Below are 24,074 nucleotides of genomic sequence, written 5' to 3' on the forward strand. Positions count from 1 at the left end.
ATAAGTTTACCTTAAGATTCTGATTTGTTCTTCTTTTCACCTAATATATAATCTTGGTTAACTCTTCTTTTAAATATTTCAAAGTATCCAAATAAATCATGTAAATATTTAATTTCGAATATATATTCGGATCCATAATTTTTGAGAAAATATCTTCAAACATTTAATTACAAAGTAATATTAACATTGTATATTTGAAATAATTTTACATCGACTCTAGTATCATTTATAACTCAATTATAACATAATTGGAGAATTCAAACTAAAATTTTAAGCTCTAGAAAGTAAATTATAAATTGAAACTTGAATTAAAGAATCTCTTTATTTTTTCTTAATTCTGTTTTAAACAATTATTCGTACCAGAAACCAACATTGGCTTTTTGAGGGACAACATGCATTTTCATTTACATAGCCAAAAAAAAAAAAACTAAACTTTCATCATAACTTTCTAGTACCAAGAAATACAACATGTTCAACACAGAATATACTTTGATCATAAACCAAAACTAAATAAATACCTGTCAAGTATCTCAAAAAACAAGAAAAGAGAAAAAAGTTCAATCTTATAAAATGATGATTTCAACTGAATGACAGGTAAAACTTCCCGTCCAACTTCGTAGCTCGACATATCCTATAATAATAACGATGCCAATAAAAGGGCAATTTACGCACACGATACACTAGCCTCCCCGGCTTTTACACATCAACCACGTCCGCGACCTCCACCTGCGACTATAAAAATTCATAAATTATTCTATTACAAGCAAACAAAAAGGAAAGCATCTTCAGCTATTGAGATACAAAACCAAAAAAATAGAGGCAGGCAAGAAATTTAATTTAGAGGGGCACAGCTTCATAAGCAATCTCTCTTATTTAAAATTTTATGACATTATCCGAATCATGAGTGCCTCTCTTTCTAGGATTCGTTACCAACTGAACTATTTCACTTTGTTGGCGCACGAGGATTAATACTCTTGTACAAATCAGAACATAGGCACTAGGTTCCAACCACGGAAAACTGATCATGGTAGTACTTTATGAGTTGGAAAAAAAAAAGATTATTCATCCTTACCTCTGTTACCAGATGTTTTGCTGCCAGACAGACCCTTTCCTCGGCCTCCTCTGCCACCTCCATCATCTATAACACCACGCCCAATTCCTTTCGAGGATCTTCCAGCTGAGTTGTCATCTCTACCTCTTCCTCTTCCACGTCCAACTCCAGGTGGTTTTCTGTCTGAAGAGATAAATTATCATAATAAAATGAGAGCACTGCCATGTTTTCAATAAAAAGGAAAGTTTAATGCTACATGATAAAATCTGTTGTAGACAAACTGAAAGTTTAAAATATAGATTTAATTATTTAAATACCCGATCTCTTGGTTTCTTCCTGAACTTTGTCAATGACCTGGAAAATAATTTATAACCCATAAATTATGATAACAAAACAGCACCATAATGATAAATTAATAAAGGTCATACAAGATAGTGGAATCAAGCATTTTGGTTTTTGTGTGTTTTAATTTAGCTTCATTTTAGTCAAAGAAACAGGGATTACGAAAAGCAAAGCCAGACTACTTTCAAAAGCAGAATGAAAAGAAAAATAAAAGAAATTAAAACAAAAAGGTTCCAGTCAGCTATCAACCAATCCCTGTTTTTATTGTCAGATAGTTGCACTTCATCAAAAGGGGTCCAAATGAAGTTTGTGCCACTCTACAGAAGCAATGATACCAAAAAGCATTCAAAAAACAGTTGACAAAAGCATCAATAAACAACTTTTTGAAGCACATTGATGTCTGATTTGGCTAAGGTACATCATTCCAGAGCAGCAGAGTGAAAGAGAGATATAAAAGCAATAATAATCAAGGCTACTAACAATTTGAAGTTTGAATAAGTGTGGTTGTAAAGTCCTTCATTAAATGAAGAAGGCACCCTACAGAGTACATTAACTAAAGAATTGACCATTCAAAAACTTTTGTGATTATCCTAAAATAGCCAAATCCCTAAATACAAACTGCTTAAAACATTTTCATCAGTTATACCTTGAAGGAAAAAGTGTTTACGGAGGGTTTTGGTTTTTTTAATGACTTAAATGTGGACTTGCCAAAATACTGCCAATATATTAAATCAATTGAAAAGGCTGGGAGATGTCAATCATCAAATCATTTACTTAAGAGATGCAACGGTCGACATGTCCTTAGTTCCCCCACCATAAACAACACAAACCATGATCCAGGCCCAAGATAGCGAAAGCGGTTAATCAGAATTGAAGAGTGATTTTGATATTGAGATAATGGCAATTGCCTAACATCCATTATGATGAACGTTGTAATATGTGGGCAAAAGAACCATAATTCGAAGAAAGTACTTGCAAATAAAAATTTAAAATTTAAACTTACCTCATCTGGTACTCGGAGGTACTTAATCGTATTCCCACGAATGTAGCATTCTGGCATTCTCCAAAATCGATCTCCATCCTACGAGCATCAACAATTTTGAGCATAGCCACAGTAAACTAACAGAACTTATAAAGCATATATAGATAAAGATAAGCACTACCTTTGACGTACAGATTACTTCTCGAAGATGGATATTCATCCAAGTATCACAATTCACCAAATGCCCATTATAAGTTTCACCGTTTTTCAGCTCCACCAGCTGCCGTCATAACAAATATTTCACAGAGAATTGCATTAAAATGCGAGAAAAAAATGTACATATCAAAATTCAAAGAAACGCGAATAAAACTTTGACGATTCCCAGTCGACTGCTTGCTATGAAATTATATTCAATGGGTTAAAGAAATAATCTTGGAACAGAAATTATTCAAATTAATCATGCTTAACATTTTTTACTTAGTTAAAGACCTAGCAGTGTCGAATTTTCAGTTAATCCATTTTTGAAGAGCAAGTAATATTTATCATGTGGTCTACACATCTCACTGTGAGTCGCCACCCATAAGAGTATGCCAAACTACAACAAAAAACAACAGAGTAGAAGAACCAACATTAACAAGTAATTATCACCAAATTCACATTCATCAAGTTAAATTTATTATTTGTCAGTCTCTTGCAGCATCTTTTACCAGATTCACACAATTTAATGAAAAATTTTGAGCTCCAAACCCAATCCTTTCTTAGCACCAACCATTGAAAATCACGGGAGAAGACCTTGAACGTCAGCAATCACTAGCAGAAAACAATCAGCAAGGTACGAAGTCATAGAGAGTTATATATATAATACGGAAAATTTACCATGGGATGCCCTTGTGCAGTCTTAAGCAGCGAAAGCGGAAGCTGTAAAAAAAGGAGACGGTTCACCATTCAGAATCACATTTAAAAAAAAAACAACTTAAAAGAAAAAATTTAAAAAAAAGCCCTAACTTTTACTTGAACAAAAGCATACCATATTTCTGATGGTATCGAACAACTAATCGAATTCTGCGAAGGGCAAAACAATTTAAAATTTAAAATCAATAAAAATAACTATAGATCAGGAAAAAAAACACGCAACAAATAGATTATTGATCGATTCGCAACATAGAAACAGAGGAAGTAAGGTACTAAAATCACTATTTCACATAGCAACGCAATGATTTCTGTTCATGTTTTCAGCACAGTTTCGAGAAGAAAAACGAAGAACAAAAGCAAAAATAATTGAGATAAAATTTGCTCTCCTGTTCCCGAAGTACCTCCAAAACCCTAAAGAATGGCGGATTATTATTTGTTAATTTGAAACTAACGCTTCCTTTATAGTAAGCGAGTAGGTTTAGGGTGAGCTGGACAAGGAAACCAAAAATTTGTTCTGGAAGTACTACAGAAAATCCATATGTGTTTAGGAGATTTTATTCGTATATTTTTTATTGCACAAAAACTCTTATGAGACGGTCTCTCGAATTAATTTCGTGGGTCGAATATCTTAATTGAGTCATCCATGAAAAAATATTACTTTTTATGCTAAGAGTATTACTTTTTATTGTGAATATCGGTAGGGTTGACCTGTCTCACAAATAAAAATTCATGAGACCGTCTCACAGTAGACTTACTATTTTTATTGATAAGATAATACAAAAACGAATTTAGAGCATATTTTTAAGATAATCTTAACTTTGGGTTATTTAGCTATAATATATTATACTAAATCTTATATCATGGTTCAAAAAATACATAAGTTTTTATATCTTTCGAAATCTGAAACAAATATTTATAGATGGAAATATAGTTTGTTATTTATTTATAGACAAGTGCCACATAAATTTTATCCTTCCAAATATAAGTAACTTTTATATACTATTCAAATAAAAAAATAAAAATTTAATTAAATAAATAATTTTGTTATTAAAATGTAAGTATAATACAAAAACATATAGTTGTCAATTGCTGATATCGGATTATCGATCGAGATTATCAGATGAATATGTGGAAGAATTTTGATTGACATGGACTATTCAAGTCCTAAATATTAGGAACAAATCTGATGTAGATGAAAATTGTGAGGCCTGTAGGAAGGTCGGATCTCATTTTGAAAGCTCGAGTAGGACCTTCGGATCTGGAAACATAAACAAGAACGTTAGAAGGGGCTCTCGGAAGGTTGTTCCGCGTAACCCGTACGATGATCAAATCAGACAATAGGAAAATAGAGAGAGTATTGTGTGTTCAAGAAACGGACATGCTTTAAGTTCGGATGAGATGTTGCTGGGAGGTCGGGCACACCTAGGTGATTGACTAGATTATGGAAGTATGGGAGGTCGGCTAGGGTAAGCTCTCGGATGACCTCCCAACGAATTTGGGTAAATAGAGTTCATGATGGGTTCCTAGATGACATAATGGATCCGGCTGAATGAAGCTGCCTCCGTGAACACTAGCTATTAAGATGAACTCCCGGAGCTATCTGGATATTGGGCATGAATTTTCTCGGGCTATCAATAGGGAGCCGAGCCAATCTCATGGGGTATCAAAATCTTAGGTCAATCAAAATTGTAGGTGACCTACCTAGAGTTGGTCACATATCTATAAGTTATGAAAGCATATTGATAGACACAAAATTTTTTTAGTACAAACTAGAAGATATTCAAATAACGAATTGATTAGATCTTGAATAATAATTGAAGGAAGACTTCCAAATCTTCAAAAGAGACGTGATTTGTTCGTTGGGATTTACAACAAGAGTTATCTCTGTTAATCCCAGAATAGTTGGAATAATTTCCAAACGTTATGTTAGAAGGTAAATTTTATAAACAATCTATTGTTGAATTAAAACCATACGACTGCCCAAAATTAATTTGCATTATCAAATTAAAAATTTAAAACTTCAACCGCGTCTTGGCTACGAAAAACGATACACCAAGAATAATATTAAAGCCTAGGTTTCTCCAAATAGTATGGTTTTTATGTTTTTATTGATTAATCATGTTGAGTTTATTATTTTTATCCGCATAAGAAAAGTTTCGGAAAATTGCACCCTCAGGGGAAATTTTACTGTACAGAAAATTTTAAAAAAAAACATTTTTTTAACATGCATTGCTTGAAACTGTTCGGGCAGACGCAATGCAGCACGTGAACTGATCCCTAAACAAAAAAAAATGTTTTCGAACATGGGTGTGTTGACCAAATAGTTCGGTCATCTTACAACGCAAAGCTAACGTTGCCCGAACAATTCAAAGACCGTGGGCCCAAAACGAGGTGAATTTTATAATTTTTAAATAAATTTAGATTAAGTTGAAAAATTATGAAATTTTGACTAATTTACCTCTAAATTTATTTTTGGTAAAGTTAAAGATAATTTTTTTTATAAAATATATAATTTAATTTTAATTATTTAAAGTAAAATATGATTTTACAAGAAATTAATTATGGATAAATTAATTAAAAATTAAATAAATATTCTATTTAATTTCTTAATTTATTTACTAATTGTGGCGGTTAGTGACATATTTACAAGATACATGATTTGATCAATCAATTAATTTTTTTTAAATTAATTAATGGTTATATGGGATATTTTATGTTAAGAATGAAGAATTATATTATGAACATAAAAAATATTAAAACAACCATCTTAACACCTTTGTTGTGTTTCACAAATATTGTGTGATCGGATTGTCTTCGAATGTATCCTTGTTTCTCAACTTATCCAGAAAATTTTTCAAACCATAGTTGTGGAGGTTGTTTTAAACCAAGTGATTTTCTTCGGTCTACATACTTTGCTGCCCAAATATTTCTTCAAAACCTAGTGGAACATCCATAAAGACTTCCTCCTCTAACTCATCGTGGAGGAATGCAATTTAAACATCCAACTTATACAACGACTAATCAAGATTTATAGTGAGGGAGAGCAATACTCGAACTATTTTTTGTTTTGCTAGAGGCGCAAAAGTTTCCTGATAATCAATTCTATAAGTTTGTGTAAAACCCTTGGCAACGAGTCGTTCTTTGGTGACGTTCTGAGGACCCATCAAAGTCGAACTTCACATAAGCACCCTTTTGCAACACACTATTTGTTTTTCTTGAGGTAGTGATGTGAGAACTGAATTTTCGACCATATAATTATTATTTGTAAGAAAATTTTTTAACATAAGATTTTATTGTATTAGATAAGACATGCTTATTGAAAAATATTTTATGGGAAATCTTTAATACCAAGTCAATAATATCTACATTAAGGCATGCAAAATTTCGAAATTTGGGAGGAGATTTACAAGATTGAGATATCATACAATTTTAGAAGAATTAAGGCATGAATATTGCTAGTAAAATTCGAAAATTCTCCTTTATTATTTTGCCTAATTGTTATGATGGATAGATACTAGGTTAATTGGAAATAATCCATCAAAATCTTTACACAAATCCTTACACCTAGCCTTGATATTTTCGAATTAGTGAAAGGTAATGGGATCAATAAATAAATCTCACAACTTAGGTAGCTGAATTTTCGAAATAAGCAAGGATATTTGGAGTCAAATATTGTGAGATTGAGGCAATTTTGAGCATGATTTAGATGCCATACTTAGCCCCATACTCCTCTCCTATAAATATCCATCAACCCCTAGCATTCCCTACACAAAATTTTCGAAAATCCCTTGCTGAAAATCTCAAAATTCAGCAGCTCCCCTAGGCAAAACTCTACATGAAAATTGTCCCGAAGTTAGCTTCGAAAACAAGGGGCAAGAAGCAATCAAATCCTAGGCCGTGCACTCCACGTTTTTAGCATTCAAATACTGTAAGTGGGCTGTTTTAAAGTTTGAATTTTCGGTTATGCATACTCTTGTTTTCGAAAATAGTCGAGTACAATCCTTTCTTCTATTCCTTTCTTGTAATTGTCATACGGTTTTAAGCACTGTGAGGACTCGACTGTATATGGATGAGAATCCCAACCATGACGTACCCTTACGCGATGGGGGATATAACCGCTATACGACCTCGTCCCCTTAGAGGAGTAAAAATTAGAGACCGATAGCAGTAAACATAGAAAGTAGATGAATCTTAGTGCTGGTCAATGTTAATCATGTGTTATGAATTATGTATGCAAGTCATGTTGTTTCGAAATTTATGCATGTTGTTTTATTGTGCTCGATACGCCCCCACTTGCTGAGTATTTTCCAAAATACTCACCCTCCTTACAACCCTTCCCAGATAAGCTTGAAGAAGAACTCGAGAAGAAGAGTCCGAACAATTCTGGGGATGGTGAATGTCCAAGAGTTTAGATTAAGTTTAAGTTTATTATTATTCGGTTGTAACGTTTTCGCATTACATTCTGTCGTTTTTTTTTAAATTCGGTATTGTAAAGACAATGGTTATTTCGTTTAAATTATGATATAAACTGGTTTCGGTTTACACTGTGCTACAAAGGCTTGTTGTTTGCAATTGTGTGATTGTTAAACAACGTTGGTGTCAATCCTGAGTTTCGGGGCGTGACAAGTGATGTCATCTTTCATATTCTATTTTTCTCCAAAGCATTCATTTCCTCAAGGACAACCTTCTTCTATTCCGAAACATTTAGATCCTCGTGTATAGTCTTAGGAATATCCACACTACATAATTGCGAGATGAAACTGGAATATGACTTAAGGAGTTTTTGCAACAGATTTTGCTTTTAAAGAGGTGATTACATTTATAGATTATAGAGAAATAAAGAAAAATGAGAAGTGAGTAGTATTTGAAAACAAAACTGAAGCTGAAATTCAAACGTAGATATATAGTATTTAATAAATAATTGATTATAACAACTTCTTACTAAAATCACTTTCATAGAAGCAAAATCAGCAACCCAATAGCTTATGGATTTGAATTAAATTACGCAGAAGTTGACGCTGAATCTGAATTTAAGAAACAAAAAAAACTGATTATTAAAATCCAGAAGTCAATAATCATTTTCTTAGTGATTGCAAATATTCTCTTAGACAGGTTTTATGTAGGATATGTGATTAGACATTGGGTGTTGAGTACATTTCCTAACAACTTTTCGATAAACAATAGGAAGATATAAAGATTATGAAGCATTTGGTTCAACATAAAATAGCTCAAATATATATTACCTGGAGTTGAAGACGATGTGGAACTCGGATCTGTTTTCGAATTAGACTCCTGGTCGTGTGGAAGCATGGTGTCGTGTTTACTTTGAAGTCGTTGTCTCCTTGCATAGACTTGCCCGAATCGTGAGTCATTAGTCATCATCTCATTAACATTTCTTGCATCAATGTTATCGATAGACACTAAGTTAGGTTGTTCCTCTTCTACACAAGAAGTGTCTATATCTACATTAATAATAAAATCAAAATTTGAAATTTTATGTGCACCATTTGAAGTATCAGTATCCAAATTAAACGAGTCTTCCATTTCATTCTTCCCTCGAAGAGTAGTAGTAAAAAANAAAAAAAAAAAAAAAAAAAAAAAAAAAAAAAAAAAAAAAAAAGGCGACATCTGCGAACACAAAAGATCGTTTTGTTTTGCGTCAAAGCATTTGTACCCTTTCTGTGTTGGGGAACAATCAATGAAAACACGGTTAAAAGCATTGGTATCTAATTTATCACGGTGAGTAAAAAGGAAAGGTTTCTTTAAAAACGGTCAAGGGTATTCGAAAATTCAAAAATCTTGATGAAATTTGATTAATTAAATTGGTAATGGTGGGCATAACTTCCCCCCATAAGTTATTTAGGTACTCTAGTAGTAAGCATTAAAGACCTAGCTACTTCTAGAAGGTGCTTATTTTTTCTCTCTGCCACCCCACTTTGTTGTAGTATATTTACACAAGCTATGATTAACTATATCTTTTTCTGAAAGAACAATCCTAAAATTTTATTAAAATATTCCTTCCCAGTATCACTTCTAAACACTCGAATATTTTTTTCTTCTAGAAATTGTGTTTCAACCATTGCATATAATGTTTTGAAAACATGTTCTGCATCCGATTTTTCACCAAGAAGATTGACACCTCATGGATAGTAGGATTTGGACCCCTAGACCATCTCAGTCAAGGTGGAAGGCTCATCACGGGCCCAAGTATTCTCCTATAAATATCATGTTTGGGCCTGTGATGGACCTTCCACCTTGGCTGAGGATGGGCCAAGGGTCCCAAATCTTGTTTGGGCCTAACCCTAGTGGGCTCATCTATGGGATATCAAAGATATATACAACATAGACGTGTATGCCATCAACAAAAGTGTTAAGACCATTTATTTCACTTTATCTCTTCAATTCTTCAATTGAGCCGCTGCTATTATATTGGCCTCAACCAACAGTCCCGTGTGTATGTCGAGATAAAACTTAACCTTCCTACAAACATGGAGGACAGAACAACCTAGAGCAAGGAACAAGAAAAAACCCTTGGGCTACGTTTGGAAGAAACTAATAGCCAATAGGTAAACATCCCTATCGGTCATTTTCAACTCAAATTTGAAAGTAGTATTTGGTACTTACGTGAATATTATGAAGCATCATATTTGATATTTTGAAATTGTGCTTAGTTATAATGACGTATGAATAGTGAAATACAACCTTGATTTACAAATGAATTTAAAATTAATTCAATACTTAGAAAAAAGAAAAATAAAACGATTATCAATTTATGATTGATATTTTTTTTAGTAAAAAATTTATCATTGAATTTGACAGTAAACAGACAACTTTTCTTACAATAAAGAAAATATCGGTCGAGACATGTATTTACATACTAGAAGCGATAAAACTCATGAACGGGTGGAAAATTAGATAAAGATTTCTTATATATTCTAATGGATTATTCGAAGAGACACACCACTAGCCAAGTTGAAAGAAGATGAAAAAATTCAAAAAAATTTATAATATTTATGGAAAGTTCTAATTCTAATGAATTTGTTGCTTGCTAACTTGTTATAGTTGAATATGTTGGATTTCGGTTTTCTCGTGCCCAAACGCAGTGGAAGTTTTAAAATTTTTATTTTATTTTGACAATCAAAATATATTTGGACACTCGTATGGTTTTTAATTAAACATGCATAGGATGTTTAAAACTTTTACCTTTGGTGATTAAATCACTTGGCTCCAACTAATCCGGTATTGACGGATCTAGTTCTTGATGAATCTCTACGAACTTTCTTCAAGGACTCCTTTCTTCTAATCAGGTCCACGACTAGATGATTTGTTCCTCTTCTAATTCGCACTAGAAAAATTAGAAGAAGTTTTTACGTTGGAGATTGAAAACGAGAGACGGCTCAAAGTTTTCCTTCAAAAGGAAGTGGCCGAATTTTGAGGAGAGAAGGAGGAGGATTTTCGAAAATTGTGAATGAATTATTTTTAACCTTAAGCCTAATACACATATATATAAGCTTAGAGTCCATTAATAAAATTAAATACTTAATGGGATTAATCAATTAATTATTCTAGTCCAACTAGTTTAATTAATTAATTAATCTTTTAAAGTTCAATTAAGAACCTTAATAATATGTATGTTGGTCTTGTACTCCTACAAGCCCATTATACATATACCCATTACATTTAATTTAAATCCCTTATAAATTCAACATTTGAATTTAATATTTAAATTATAAATTCAACTCCTTGAATTTATTACCTCCAAAATTTAATATTTAATAAACTCAACATTTGAGTTTAATAAATTAAATTCTCAAATTTTATAAATTCAACTCCTTGAATTTATTCTCTCCAAATTTCAGAAATTCAACTTCTTGAATTTACTATCTCATAAATTCAACTCCTTGAATTTATTTTCTCAAAATTTAATTATCATAAATTCAACTCCTTGAATTTACTATATCATAATATAAATTCAACTCCTTGAATTTATTCTCTCAACAGGAACAAACGATCCAATGCTTGTGTGACCCTCAATGGTTCAGGGATACAGCTAGCCGTGGATTCACAACTCCTTGTGATTCAGAATAACATTTATTCTTATTCGAGCTTACCCTAGTTAGCCCCATTCTTTTCATCAACACCTTGATCAAAACTGTCAGAACTCATTTCTGATTGCACCCATCAGATCATCGTAAGAGAGTCTTGTAGCATCGCACCATGATCCCCTAGGTATCACTGATAGTGCCTACAAGAACCAGTCGATTATGATTAACGTACAGTACGGTCCCTTCATCTCATATATCCCGATCGAATCTGTAACAATTGGTTCATCGAGGGTTGCATATTAATTCGATAACTATGTGACACATATAATAGTGGCATCACGTGTACTATTTGGAAAACTCCTTTTCCAACGTACATCTCATACTCTGGACAGAGATCCCATGCACTATTATTACTTCAGATCACATGGGATATCCACACCCGTAGGTGAGCGGTGAATCCCCGACTACAATGCACTGGCTCCTATATGTATCGCAACTGTACCCAACCTCGCCACCTGATGACTCTCCTGGAGCCGGTAAACGAGTCAAAGCACAGCCCTAGCATATAGAGTTTAGTGTTGTCCCGGTTCGTAAGGACTAATGGTGTACAATCATAACCACGGACTTATCCTCTCGATGAATGATAACCACTTGGAAAGTCCGAGGGAGGGTTGTTCGATATAATCATCATATGACTACCCATCTGCATGTTTGGATATCTCTATGCCCTTACCAAGAAACACAATACACAACATCACAGATGCTAGTCTCAAGCTCAAACGACCTTTATCCATGTTTTATACGGCTAAATCGACTAGGAACGAATTTAGAATATGCAGTGTTTATAAATGAGTTTCAACATCGAATTACGATTCATTTGTATTAAAGCATAATCAAGGACTTTATCTATGCTGCTTGTATGGGTATACAGATAAAGTAAAAANAGGACTTTATCTATGCTGCTTGTATGAGTATACAGATAAAGTAAAAAGAAACCATTAAAAGTTAAATTATATTAAAATTAAGATTGTTTATTACAACTGAGTCAATAAAATCCCTAGCCAACAATTGGCTTGCAGGACATCTACTCTAACAGAATATCCAAACAAATCAAACTGGTTCATGAGCTTTTTGAGCTGACTCAATAAATATATTTGATTCGTATTCGAACGAACTTGAATCGGTGATTATCAAAATTCAAAGGGGCGAAATCTAACTTCGCATCTAAGATCCACGTAATCGTAAGTATCTTCTTTTGAATTTGTATGAATAAGCGTAGATTGGGACATTCCTGGTACTTTTATGACATATTCTAAGTGATAAATGAAATTATTGTTGCTTACTTAGATCCAAGGGGTTCAAGCAAGCAGGCCTCGCTTTCCAATAAGAGAAGCAGCAGAGCAGCAACATCTCCAAGCAAATCTTCTAGTTCCCAGAGTATTTACATATGTTTATGCCCTTTTTTGATGCATTTTCTTCTATAATCATTGCTTTGCAGGTATGGGATTCAACCTTTTTTACTGTGATGTGCTTGTTACAGTTCTACTGTTTCATTTGTGTCTTTCTGATGACTATGATGATCTAACATGTTTGATGGTCGTGAAATTTTTATTTCCATTTAATTACTTTTGTGAAATACAACCTTGATGATTGTGTGAGTGTTCTAGTTCCTGTTTAGCATATTCTTTATTGTTACTATGGAATCCTGAAGCACAAGGAGATTATGTTTGTGATTTTGTATCCAGGTATTTATCTATTTATATATGATGAAGCAAAGAATACATGAGAAGTTTAATAGTTTATCTTTCTATATTCAAGCTAAAGGATACCTTGTTCTTTTTCAGTTATGGTTGATTCTACTCCAACAATAAATTCAGCCAACGTCCAAGTTTTGTTAGATTCAAATGAGAGCCAAGAACAAATAAATAGATAAAGGGGACATGATAATTGATGATGATATTCAACTTCATAAGCCAAAGAGACAAAAGGGATCTGAAGTATGGTCAGAGATGACTGAGATTGAAGACCTAAAAGGTATTGAGAATAAGTTAATGTACAAGCGCAAACTTTGTCATCAACTCGTCGCAAAAGTAGGGTCAGGTACTACATCACACTTAATACGACATTTAGAAATTTGTGTCCGTCACTTGGAGTCTAAAAATAAAATTGAGGATAAACTCAAACAACAACATCTATTGTTATTCTTCGAATGTGTAGATACAACTATGTCACCTTTGTTACTTGATGGAAAGTTTGCATGGAACGCATGAAAGAAGCAGCTGCCACATGGATACTAATACATGAACATCCATTTACATTAGTAGAAGAATAAGGTTTTAATATGTTTTGTGGATGTGGAATGCCCAAATGGACTCGTATATCACGAACAACAGCAAAAAGAGTTGTTCAGTGATATATGGAACCATGGTTCGCCGAAACGGGAATGAAACGGGCGTTCCGGAACCGGAACGTCAGCAACCTTGACGAGGTTCCGGGGTGTGTAGGTTGATGGCTTGTATCGGCGTTTTATATACCGAAAACGGGGATATAACGGTTGAAAATGGTGATATAACGGTGGAACGGAACCGGAACGCAATTCGCGACGGTTTTGTTTTGAACTGTCGCTACTAGCGACGGTTTTATGTATGTAGCGACGATTTTTATTCAACCGTCACCGATTTTAATTTGGCAACGGTTTTAATAAAACAGTCGCCGATTTAACATCGGCGACGGGTTTAATAAAACCGTCGCTATAGTTAGCGACGGTTTGAATAAAACCGTCGCCAAATTAAAATCGGCGACGGTTGAATAAAAACCGTTGCTAAATCACCCAGCCATTGATCTTGTAGTTTTTCTCCCTATACCACCACCTCCACCCAAACCCATCTCTAGACGCTAAAGAATATCTAAGGACCCTTCCATACTATGGTTACTAGACTAAAAGATGTTTCTTCGCAAGGCACCAAAGGCCTTATTAGCCTCGAAACATTCCATTCCCTGCCTTGACATCGAGATACCCGCTACACCCAACAAGGAAATAAAACTTCACCGGCGTGCGGCAATGGTTGAGGAGATGAATTTTCATCAAATCATAGGCCCGGTACTAGATGTAGCCTTTCGGCCGGGTAAGATGCCTTATATTNCAATTCAACACCACCGATCTTCGCATATTTTCATCCCAAGTAGAAGTATTTCTTCTGATTCAGGTATTAATTTATTTTATTATTATTGAATTAATGTTGTTTTGTATTGTATTTTTTGTAATAATGTTTAACATTGACATGTTATTAATTTGATCGTTGATCTGATAATTTATTTCGTACTAGTGAATATTAAGAGGTAACGTTATTGATTTTTTTAATTATATTTATTATTGATCGTTGATTTATTCTAGTACGAAACAGAGCATATGCAAGTATTTTAAAAAAAATAAAATAAAATTAGGAATTTATAAAAGTGTTCATAATAGGATTACGAATACTGTATTTCCCTGGCCCTTATCCATTGAAGAGCGACTAAATTCATCTTAATAAAATCTTTTGTCGTATCTTAATTTTAAATTAAGCAATTAATAAGTTAGTATAATTAAAGAAGTTTGGAAAGAAAAAAAAAACCAGACAGTGAAAAAACAATTTAAATAAATATATACATTATTATATATTTGGTTTATTATTTTAAAATGCAAATCAGTTACACTTTTTTCTTGATACAATTTATCATTTTCTTTATTTTAAAGTGTAAATCAGTAAATCCTATGAACAATGGCTCCAAAACTCGATATTGGTTGGGAGTTTGGTAAATCCATCGGAGGTGATAGAAAGACAATACAATGCAAACTTTGTGGAAAAATTATAACTGGTGGAATTACAAGATTAAAGCAACATATTGCTCATGTTGCTGGAAATGTTGAGTCATGCACTAAAGCTCCAAAAGAAATAACATTGATGTTCTGAAAACATCTTCAAGATACTAAGAACGAGAGAAATTTAATCAAAAAAAAGAAAGAAATTGTTATTAATGCAATTCAACAGAGCATACACGGACTCGATAATTGCAGTGACAGTGGAGATGATGATAAATTTGATAATACCTATGAAGAAACTTTACAAGATATAGAAAATAGGGCACTGCGAAAAGCAATGAAAGAAAGTCGTAGAACAAGAGCATTTTAGGAAGATATGCAAAACCGATATGGTTCAGGTAAATAAATATTTTATTTTTATAGTTGAATCCGATATGGTTCAAAATTAATGTATCATTTTAAAAACTTAATTTTAATGGAGTAATATAAAAATTCTGATTAGATTATATTATTTAATTTTAGGAAATGTTGGTGGTAGTTCATCATCACCAAGTGCAAATCCCAATTTAAGAAAACAGATGACTCGTAGCTTTAGGTACGAGAGGATTCTTACATGTTTTCAACAAAACGAAAGAGTATAAAAAATTGGTTTGCTCCTGAAAAGGTCAAAGACTATTTCAAAATGGTTTATATACAATGCAATTCCATTTCATGCAGCAGATAGTGGTCCATACTACCAAGCAATGATTAATACCATCGCGGATGTTGGACTTGGAGTACAAGGTCCTTCGGGACGTCAAATAGGTGGTGTTTTCCTGGAAGAGGAGGTAGAAGATATCACTATATATTTGAATACATTAAAATCCAAATGGCCAAAATATGGATGTACAATAATGTGTGATGGTTGGAGCACACGCAACAAGCATCTTATCATTAATTTTATGATATACTGCGATCGCAACATGATATTTCATAGTTCAGTGGATTGCACAAACAAAAGAAAGACAGCCGATTTTATATTATCTCTTTTGAATAATGTTATTGACGATATTGGAGAAGAAAATGTTGTACATGTGGTTACAGATAGTGAAAGTGCAAACAAAGCTGCTGGACAAAAATTGATGATTGAAAGACCTCACATGTTTTTTGGTCACCTTGTGCTGCACACTGCATTGATCTTATGCTTGAAGATATTGGTAAGATGACAAAGGTGAAAAGGTGCATTGATAAAGCAAAGAAAATAACAAGTTTTATATACAATAGTGACAAAATCGTGAACTTAGAAAATCTACACAAATAATCGTGAATTGTTGAGACCTGGAATCACTCGCTTGCCTACTGAATTTATTTCTTTAGAAAGTCTCGTCCGGTATTGTCAAGATTTGAAGAGATTGTGCACTTCAGTTGAGTGGCATGAGTACAACAATACAAGCAAGAGAAGAAAAGATGTCGAAAAAATTACAGCAATCATTTTGGACACAAAATTTTGGAAGTCGGCTCGTGATATATGCACAGCAATGGAACCTCTCGTCAAAGTTTTGAAGTTGGTTGATCAAGACAATAAGCCAACGCTGTCGATTATATATGAAGCAATGGATAGAGCTAAATTATCTATAAAAGAAAGTGTGAAAGACTGGCAATTGTACTGGGATGTGATTGATGAGCGTTGGTATAATCAATTACACCAACACCTACATGCTGCAGGTAAAATTAGATTATATTTACAAAAAATAAATCCATTGTTGTGGTTATCGTTATATAATTTTAAATTTGTGTGTTTTTAGCATATTTTCTCAATCCAATGCTCCAATATTCTGGAACCTGTGTTTACACTGATGAAGTAAGACGAGGATTGAAGACAGTAATCAAAAGACTAGAGCCCGATTTAAATACACAAGCTGCAATGATTAATGAGGTATGATATTTATAAGTTTTGCTTAACATATTTTATATCCACTATACTATAGTTTTTATCAAACATGCTTCACAGATTAAATTGTTTACTGAACAAATTGGAGAGTTTGGATCCCCACTTGCAAAAATGGCGGTTAAAAAAAGTCTTCCAGGTTTGAATTTCTTTATGTTTTTTCATAGATATTAAAGTTATACAATATATATCATATGTTTCATTTCTCAGCTGAATGGTGGAATGAGTATGGTGAAGAAGCTCCCCACCTAAGAAAACTTGCAATTAAAGTTCTTAGTCAAACATGTTCATCTTCTGGTTGTGAGAGAAATTGGAGCACATGGTCTTTAATACATACTAAGCTTCGCAATCGTTTGGCGATTGAAAAATTGCATAAATTGGTATATGTCCATTACAATATGCGGTTAAGAGTACGAAATTTGATGCAAAAAAGTGGAGATGATGATTACTATAATCCTATAGATCTTGATCACATATTCAACGATGATGATATTTTAAATGAATGGACTAGAGATAATGAACCCTCTGTGTTGCAAGATGATGACTTAGAATGGTTATATCAAGGTTATGAAATATCAAATGCCCAAGAGAGCAACAAGAACAAAAACAATGAGGGCACCTCAAGATTATCAAAAGAAAAAGGAAACATATTAAATGAAAGTGATGAAACTGACAATGACGATAAAAGTGACGACAATGATGATAGTGGTGATGGGAACAATCGGGAAAGCGGCAAAAAACATGGAGATGCTGATCAAGCATGTCAAGATGATCAATATGATACTGGCATGTCATGGGCACGGGGGAAAGAGAATTATTATGCAACACAAGACACTGATCATGGGTATCGTCCTGGGATAGAAGAACAACGTCGCTTTTTAGAAAGTTTGACAGGGTTCTCGAGTGCTGAAGATGATGAACATTTTAGTGGATCTTCATATTCATATATGCGTGTTGAAGAGGAAATAAAAAATTTGGGCTTGGGGGGTCACCATCAATTTCAGTTTGGAGATGATTCGAGAAATTACCATTGGAGCTCTCAAGATTTTGGTCGTGGTGTCATTGGATATAATGAACCAGACTTTGGGTATTCTCATGATTATAGCACAAGACATGATGATTTATCATCTCATGATTATGGATCGTCTCAATACACTAGTTCTAGGAATAATCAATTTGAGAGATTTTCTAATAGTGGCCGAAATAGATATCATAATCCTCAAGCACCAGCAGCCACTGGTATTAGACATGATGGTCATGGTTCTATATCTTCAAGTGAGGCCAGTAATTCTTTTGGACATCAAGAATTTGGAGACTACCATCGTCGTGACGATACATTATTAAATTCTCCCTCATTACACCATATACATTCAGTTTCAAATCCACTATTCAATGCATATCCACTAGGACAATTTAACACTGGTTTATATCAGCAACCATATGGTGGAGATCAATTTTCTCAACTGAATCCCGACGAAGAATACACTAATGATTTTGTTCCTCCACGTCATTCTTCATGGTATTAGTCTCGATGATATAACATTTACAGGTACCTTTCTATATAAATGTTTGTTTTCATCAACTTATATTTCATTTCTCATTGTTATTATATTATCATATGATATGAGTAATTTAATAAGCTTAACATTAATTTCACTAGGAACATTGGAAAGCAAAGCACATCTGTTGATGTGAGATGGTGAATCTTGAGTCTTCTTCCCGCTACATCCATCAATGAAAGACTAATAAAGAAGATACCGCAAGTCAACTATTTCTGTTGAGAAATTTTCATTACAAAGTGTGAAAAAAACTAAGTTAATTATAAAATATTTCTATTTTAATTGATGTTAAATAATTTGTAACATCACTTTATATAAGATTTGATGCTTATTATTAGTCCATCACTCTAAATTGATTCAAATTTGTGCGAACTTATATATATCCAATCGAAAATATTTTAAAGTTTTAATTAATTAAATACAAATAATTTTTAATAGTATATTTAATTTTTGATATGGTTGTAAATATTTTAAATATAATGACGATATAAATTGTGTTCAATAAATTGTTAATAAAATTTTAAAAATATTCAAATTTCTTATTTACATCAAATAATCTATTTAAATGATATTTATTTTAATTTTTATATTTCTAAATATTTTCCAAAATTTTTAATTTTTATATATTTATAATATTTTTTTAAATATCCGTTCTGCGACCGTTCCGCGAAATTTCATTGTAATTGGAACGGTAGCATCCGTTCCGATCTCCACGACTGCGACAGCGAACCATGTATGGAACCGAGAAGAAAAAATGGCATTGTTTGTTGAAACGTATAGAAAAGATTAGCTTCACAACATATTTATGGAAGTCGAAAAATCAAAAATTAGAGTACATGGTCATCAGTCATCACCGGTCACTGGATTAACTCATCTTGGAAATTGAATAAACATGTTCTCAATTTCTTTCATATACCTCCCCCTCGTGGTGGTCCTCAAATTTCAGATACTCTTCTAAAATATGCAAGGCAATGGGAAATTGAAAATAAGGTGTTTACTGTTTCTGTTGATAATGCAAGTGCTAATGGTGTTGCAGATTTTTTACGTGAAGGAAGATTTCTTGAGAATAAACAAAAAGCATGTTTGTGGGGGGAAATTATTCCATGTGCGATGTTGTGCGCATATTTTAAATCTTATATAGCTCAAGATGGACTCAGTGAAATTAAGGGGATTGTTCATGTACTTCGTCAGAGCATGGATTTCATCAGAAGAACAAACGCTAGACTCGTTCAATTTACTGAAATTGTGAAGCAGTTGAAATTAAATGAAAGAAAACTGGTTGATGATTGCAAGACAAGATGAAATTCAACTTATGAGATGTTGGGAACAACAACTGATTTCAAAGAAGTTTTTCCAAGATTTAAAGATGGGGAACCAAGCTACATAATTCATTGTCCAACTGAAGATGATTGGGAGAAATTCGATAAAGTATTTGACTTTATTTGAGTTTACTAACATGTTTATTTGAATATGCAGCAGATTTCAGATATCAAAGGAAGCATTATATGCTTACATCTTAATTTTTTTTTGTGTTGCAGGTTAGAGTCATGTTCATGAATATGACTATTTTGATTGTTGCGCAGGTCTTCAAATTTGGAAGTGTGGAACTTTTCTTTTTTATTTTGTAAAACTTTCTTGTATTTTTTGGTATGTAAAAGCAACAATGGCTTGACTTGGGAGGTAGCATGGGATCAGGCTGTGGCTCTACTCATATCTAGTTTGGATTCGGATTCCAGATATAGCTTGATTTTTGGATATCATGACTTGCATATTTTAAATGTATGAGCTGGTGAAATTTTTTATTACATGTTTGATGAAATTTTTCATTGTATCTTCGATCTGCCAACTTTAAATTCCAAAATATAGTACAACCTATATTTATTCTTGATGTAATTACGATCGAATTAGCTCGTCCCAATTGTAATAATATCGAGTTCGAATCAATACTGAAAATGCAAGATATCACAATGGCTTGTGCTATTAAGCCAAGTTCCACCTGAACAAGTCAATGCCTTGAGATAATATCCAAAATTCTATTGTATGCATGTCACATATTGGTTAGAAATTAGAAAATGCTCAATTATGGTTCAAATTTGAGATATTTCGAGCGGGCGTTCGATTCTATTTGAACCAAGATTCGAATAATTCGAATCAAATTTGAGCCTGAACTTCGTTTCAAATCGAGCTCGAATCAAAATTTTTCGTTTTTTCGAACTTCGAATCGAAATATGAATAGCAAACATGTTTCGAGCTCGAATATTTATATTTTTGTAATATTTTAGATTCGGTTTGGTTACACGTTTAGTTGAGGAGGGGAACTTCCCTGTATCTAAATTGAAACATTGTTTCATTCCATGATAAACAAAATATTTGGATTATAAATTTGATTACACTTCACATGGGTTTATAACAACAAATTTCTTTTGGTAGGAAGAAAATATTGACCTAAATCCTATCAAATTGAAATCTCCTTTTTTGTCAAATGACTAAATCAGTATTTTATATTTCAAATTCCACCGAATTTGATATAATTTTATGGTTCCGAACACACAGTAAAGGGGTTGAAATGTGGAATTTGATATAGGGATTTCGTATTATTTGTCAATATTAATATTACATTATAATTCCCACAACACTACTGAAAAAGCTCCAGCGATCGAGCTTGGAAAGATTACTAACGGTAAAGCGTTCGTTGGATTGATTCTTTGTTTTATGCGACTGATTGAATTGGAGGTGGATTGATCCGCGAGCTTATTGCTCGAGAAAAAATAAAATGTTCTTGGTGGATTGGTTTTATGGAGTGCTCGCATCGCTGGGCTGTGGCAGAAGGAGGCGAAAATCCTTTTTCTAGGGCTCGATAATGCCGGCAAAACCACGCTGCTCCATATGCACAAAGACGAGGTCGATTTAATTTGCCTTTTTTTTTTTTTTTTGCTTGTAATATGTAATCCGTTGCTAGGATGCATTACAAATTGATTGGTTGTGTAAGAAAGGTCATTTTTAGTTATTTCACAAGATGAAACTCCTATGTGATTTTCTTTTGAGTTTTTTTTTTATTACTATTATAAATGAATCATTACAGTTCTAGATAGGTCAGTGATCCAATTATTAGATCTAAAATAAATGAGTTTTTATCTTTATTTGATAAAAATTGAAGATGCAATGCTGTAATTTCGAAGTTTTTTTGGCCAGGCAGATATCTTTAGCTCATTTGTGTTTTCATGTCAATTCTATCGACGCTTTCTTTTCTTTCTTTTTTATTCTTGTTTTTATTGCTGGGTTACGTTTGGTGTATCTGGGTTAGAAATTAATCTGAGATTGTTAAGTTGCTGGAAATGAACAGAGACTGGTGCAACACCAGCCAACTCAGTATCCAACTTCAGAGGAACTAAGTATTGGGAAAATCAAGTTCAAGGCTTTTGATTTGGGTGGACATCAGATTGCTGGAAGAGTTTGGAAGGATTATTATGCCAAGGTAATAACTTTATAAACTCTTATAACCATTGATTTATGAGGAATTAGCAACATTGTCTTTCAAATATTGAGGTTGTGACTTCTTACTTATTGCTCTTTGTATGATTTATATGGCATAGTAAATGCGATTCGGTTAATCTTCCTGCTGCCATGTTAATCGTCAATATTAGTTCTTGACTTTGTCTGTGGGAATATTAACTGTGTTGTTTTGACATTGAAGCTTTACACTTTTGGCAGATTTTTTTACGAGTATTGATCTCTTGAACTTCCTCTAACTTTTTTTTTCCTGTAACTTGAATTTTCTGTTTGATTCCGGTCATCTTGTTAGTTATGGTGGAATCACTGTTTTCTATGGTGTTAAACTGATGAAATTGGCATTTTTATTGGATGAGATTTAAATGCATTTACTAATTCCTGCTGTGTGGTGTGACCTAGGATCGATTTGTACTATAAGTATATTCTAGAGGTAAATTTAGAATATGATTGCTGTAGCGTCTAAAGAGAGATATATATTTTATTGACATGGATTTCTTCACTGAATGGAAGGAGTTTGTTGGAAACTCCATGTATTGCGGTCACATTTTACAAATTAGAGATAGAAAAGAGACTTCTCTTATTCTTTTTAAAATTTCCTGTGTGGCATCTGAACTATTAGCTTCCCCCTTCCAGGGTTATTGTATGTAATTCAGCTGTATGTTTGAATGATGTTTCTCCATTTATGTCCAGATTGCTGCTGAAATCAGTATTCCAGTATTGCCTTCATAATCCCGAATGAACTTTCTACATGTTTATTTGATTCATGGGAGGGCCAAATGTGCAATGGGAGTTCGCTTTTAGCACCTTACTTATGTAGGTGTTTCAATAGTACCTCACCAGATATGCAAACTTTGTTTATTACAAAATTATCACCTTAAGAGCTTAAACAAAGTAAAGTGATTTTTCTATATATTTTTTTTCCTTCCAAAAAAACTATTTATTTTAATATTTTGGGTGCTTTGAATCTATTTTAATGTTAACTGAGACTTGTTTCAATTTATTCCTCAGTTTGGATTTTCATTGGTGAAATTGGATTAGTTGGTGAAATGTTTGAAAATTGTCTTTGAAATCTTTAGAAGTGGTGGAGAAAGTGACAATTGCCCATTGAAATGTACCAAAACTAGCTACTGTTTTTTTAATGTTGAGCCTTGTTGAGGATTTTGTTCATTTGAATACCAGTTTCCTACAAGTTACTTAGAGCATTGCCCTGTTTATGTGGTTAGAATTTTCTAATGTGTGAAATTGGTTATGCAGGTGGATGCTATTGTCTACTTGGTGGATGCCTATGATAAAGAGAGGTTTGCTGAGTCAAAAAAAGAGCTGGATGCTCTTCTCTCCGACGAGTCCTTGGCCAATGTACCATTCTTGGTTCTGGGTAACAAGATCGATATCCCATATGCTGCTTCAGAAGATGAGCTGTGTTACCACTTGGGTTTGACGGGAATTACTACCGGCAAAGGAAAGGTGGATCTGGGAGATTCTAATGTCCGCCCAATCGAGGTGTTCATGTGCAGCATTGTCCGAAAAATGGGTTATGGAGATGGCTTCAAATGGGTCTCGCTATATATCAAGTAGAGGATTTTATGAATTTGGATGTCTTGTGTTTTTACTTCCAAAGCATTTTCTTTTATTTTAATTTTAATTCCGACACACAATCTTGTCTTCATTCTGTTTCATGGAGTTATTTCACCTGTATGGAATAGTATTTTGTGGATTTTGGATACTAAATCTTAATAAATCAGACCAGAAGTCGCTTAATATATGATCCCCTCTTTTTCATTTTATTATTTATTCTCTCATGTTTCATCTTTTAAAATTAAAAATTAAAAACAAATATCTCTTATAAATCCCAAGAGAAAAGACAAATTGATATAGAGAATTTATAAGAGTTAATACTCAAATTTAATTTTTATTGAACTCGGCCGTTATCGAGTAGTGAGAGAT

General features: G+C 33.2%; 2 protein-coding genes, 2 non-coding genes and 1 pseudogene across 7 annotated transcripts; 3 read left to right on the forward strand and 2 right to left on the reverse strand.

Moving 5' to 3' along the window:
* Positions 1-421: 421 nt before the first annotated feature.
* LOC140958086 (sm-like protein LSM4) lies at positions 422-3,832 on the reverse strand. 4 transcript variants are annotated; one of them, XM_073415483.1, is made up of 8 exons: positions 3,689-3,832; positions 3,403-3,437; positions 3,252-3,293; positions 2,557-2,655; positions 2,397-2,474; positions 1,369-1,405; positions 1,082-1,234; positions 422-726 (listed from the first exon to the last, which is right to left on the reverse strand). In XM_073415483.1, the coding sequence occupies exons 2-8, from the start codon at positions 3,403-3,405 to the stop codon at positions 704-706; spliced, it is 435 nt and encodes a 144-aa protein (XP_073271584.1). In that variant the 5' UTR covers positions 3,406-3,437; positions 3,689-3,832; the 3' UTR covers positions 422-703. The 4 variants fall into 4 exon arrangements, with proteins under 4 accessions (XP_073271584.1, XP_073271581.1, XP_073271583.1 ...); XM_073415480.1 differs by having other exon boundaries at positions 422-732; positions 1,073-1,234; XM_073415482.1 differs by having other exon boundaries at positions 1,073-1,234; positions 3,689-3,829.
* On the reverse strand, positions 1,710-1,821 carry LOC140958134 (small nucleolar RNA snoR127). The gene has a single exon (XR_012171730.1). It is a non-coding gene; the product is annotated as a small nucleolar RNA snoR127 (small nucleolar RNA).
* An 11,980-nt stretch (positions 3,833-15,812) lies between the features above and the next one.
* Positions 15,813-19,121, forward strand: LOC140956517 (uncharacterized). The gene is made up of 6 exons (XM_073413286.1): positions 15,813-16,344; positions 16,491-16,838; positions 16,919-17,049; positions 17,125-17,200; positions 17,272-18,610; positions 18,722-19,121. The coding sequence occupies exons 2-5, from the start codon at positions 16,652-16,654 to the stop codon at positions 18,585-18,587; spliced, it is 1,710 nt and encodes a 569-aa protein (XP_073269387.1). The 5' UTR covers positions 15,813-16,344; positions 16,491-16,651; the 3' UTR covers positions 18,588-18,610; positions 18,722-19,121.
* A 2,064-nt stretch (positions 19,122-21,185) lies between these two features.
* On the forward strand, positions 21,186-23,875 carry LOC140957602 (small COPII coat GTPase SAR1A-like; annotated as a pseudogene).
* On the forward strand, positions 22,859-22,976 carry LOC140958132 (small nucleolar RNA snoR83). Its single transcript, XR_012171728.1, has one exon. It is a non-coding gene; the product is annotated as a small nucleolar RNA snoR83 (small nucleolar RNA).
* Positions 23,876-24,074: the final 199 nt, after the last annotated feature.

The sequence above is a fragment of the Primulina huaijiensis genome, chromosome 14, assembly GCF_012295235.1.
Source record: "Primulina huaijiensis isolate GDHJ02 chromosome 14, ASM1229523v2, whole genome shotgun sequence".
Taxonomy (NCBI): Eukaryota; Viridiplantae; Streptophyta; class Magnoliopsida; order Lamiales; family Gesneriaceae; genus Primulina; species Primulina huaijiensis.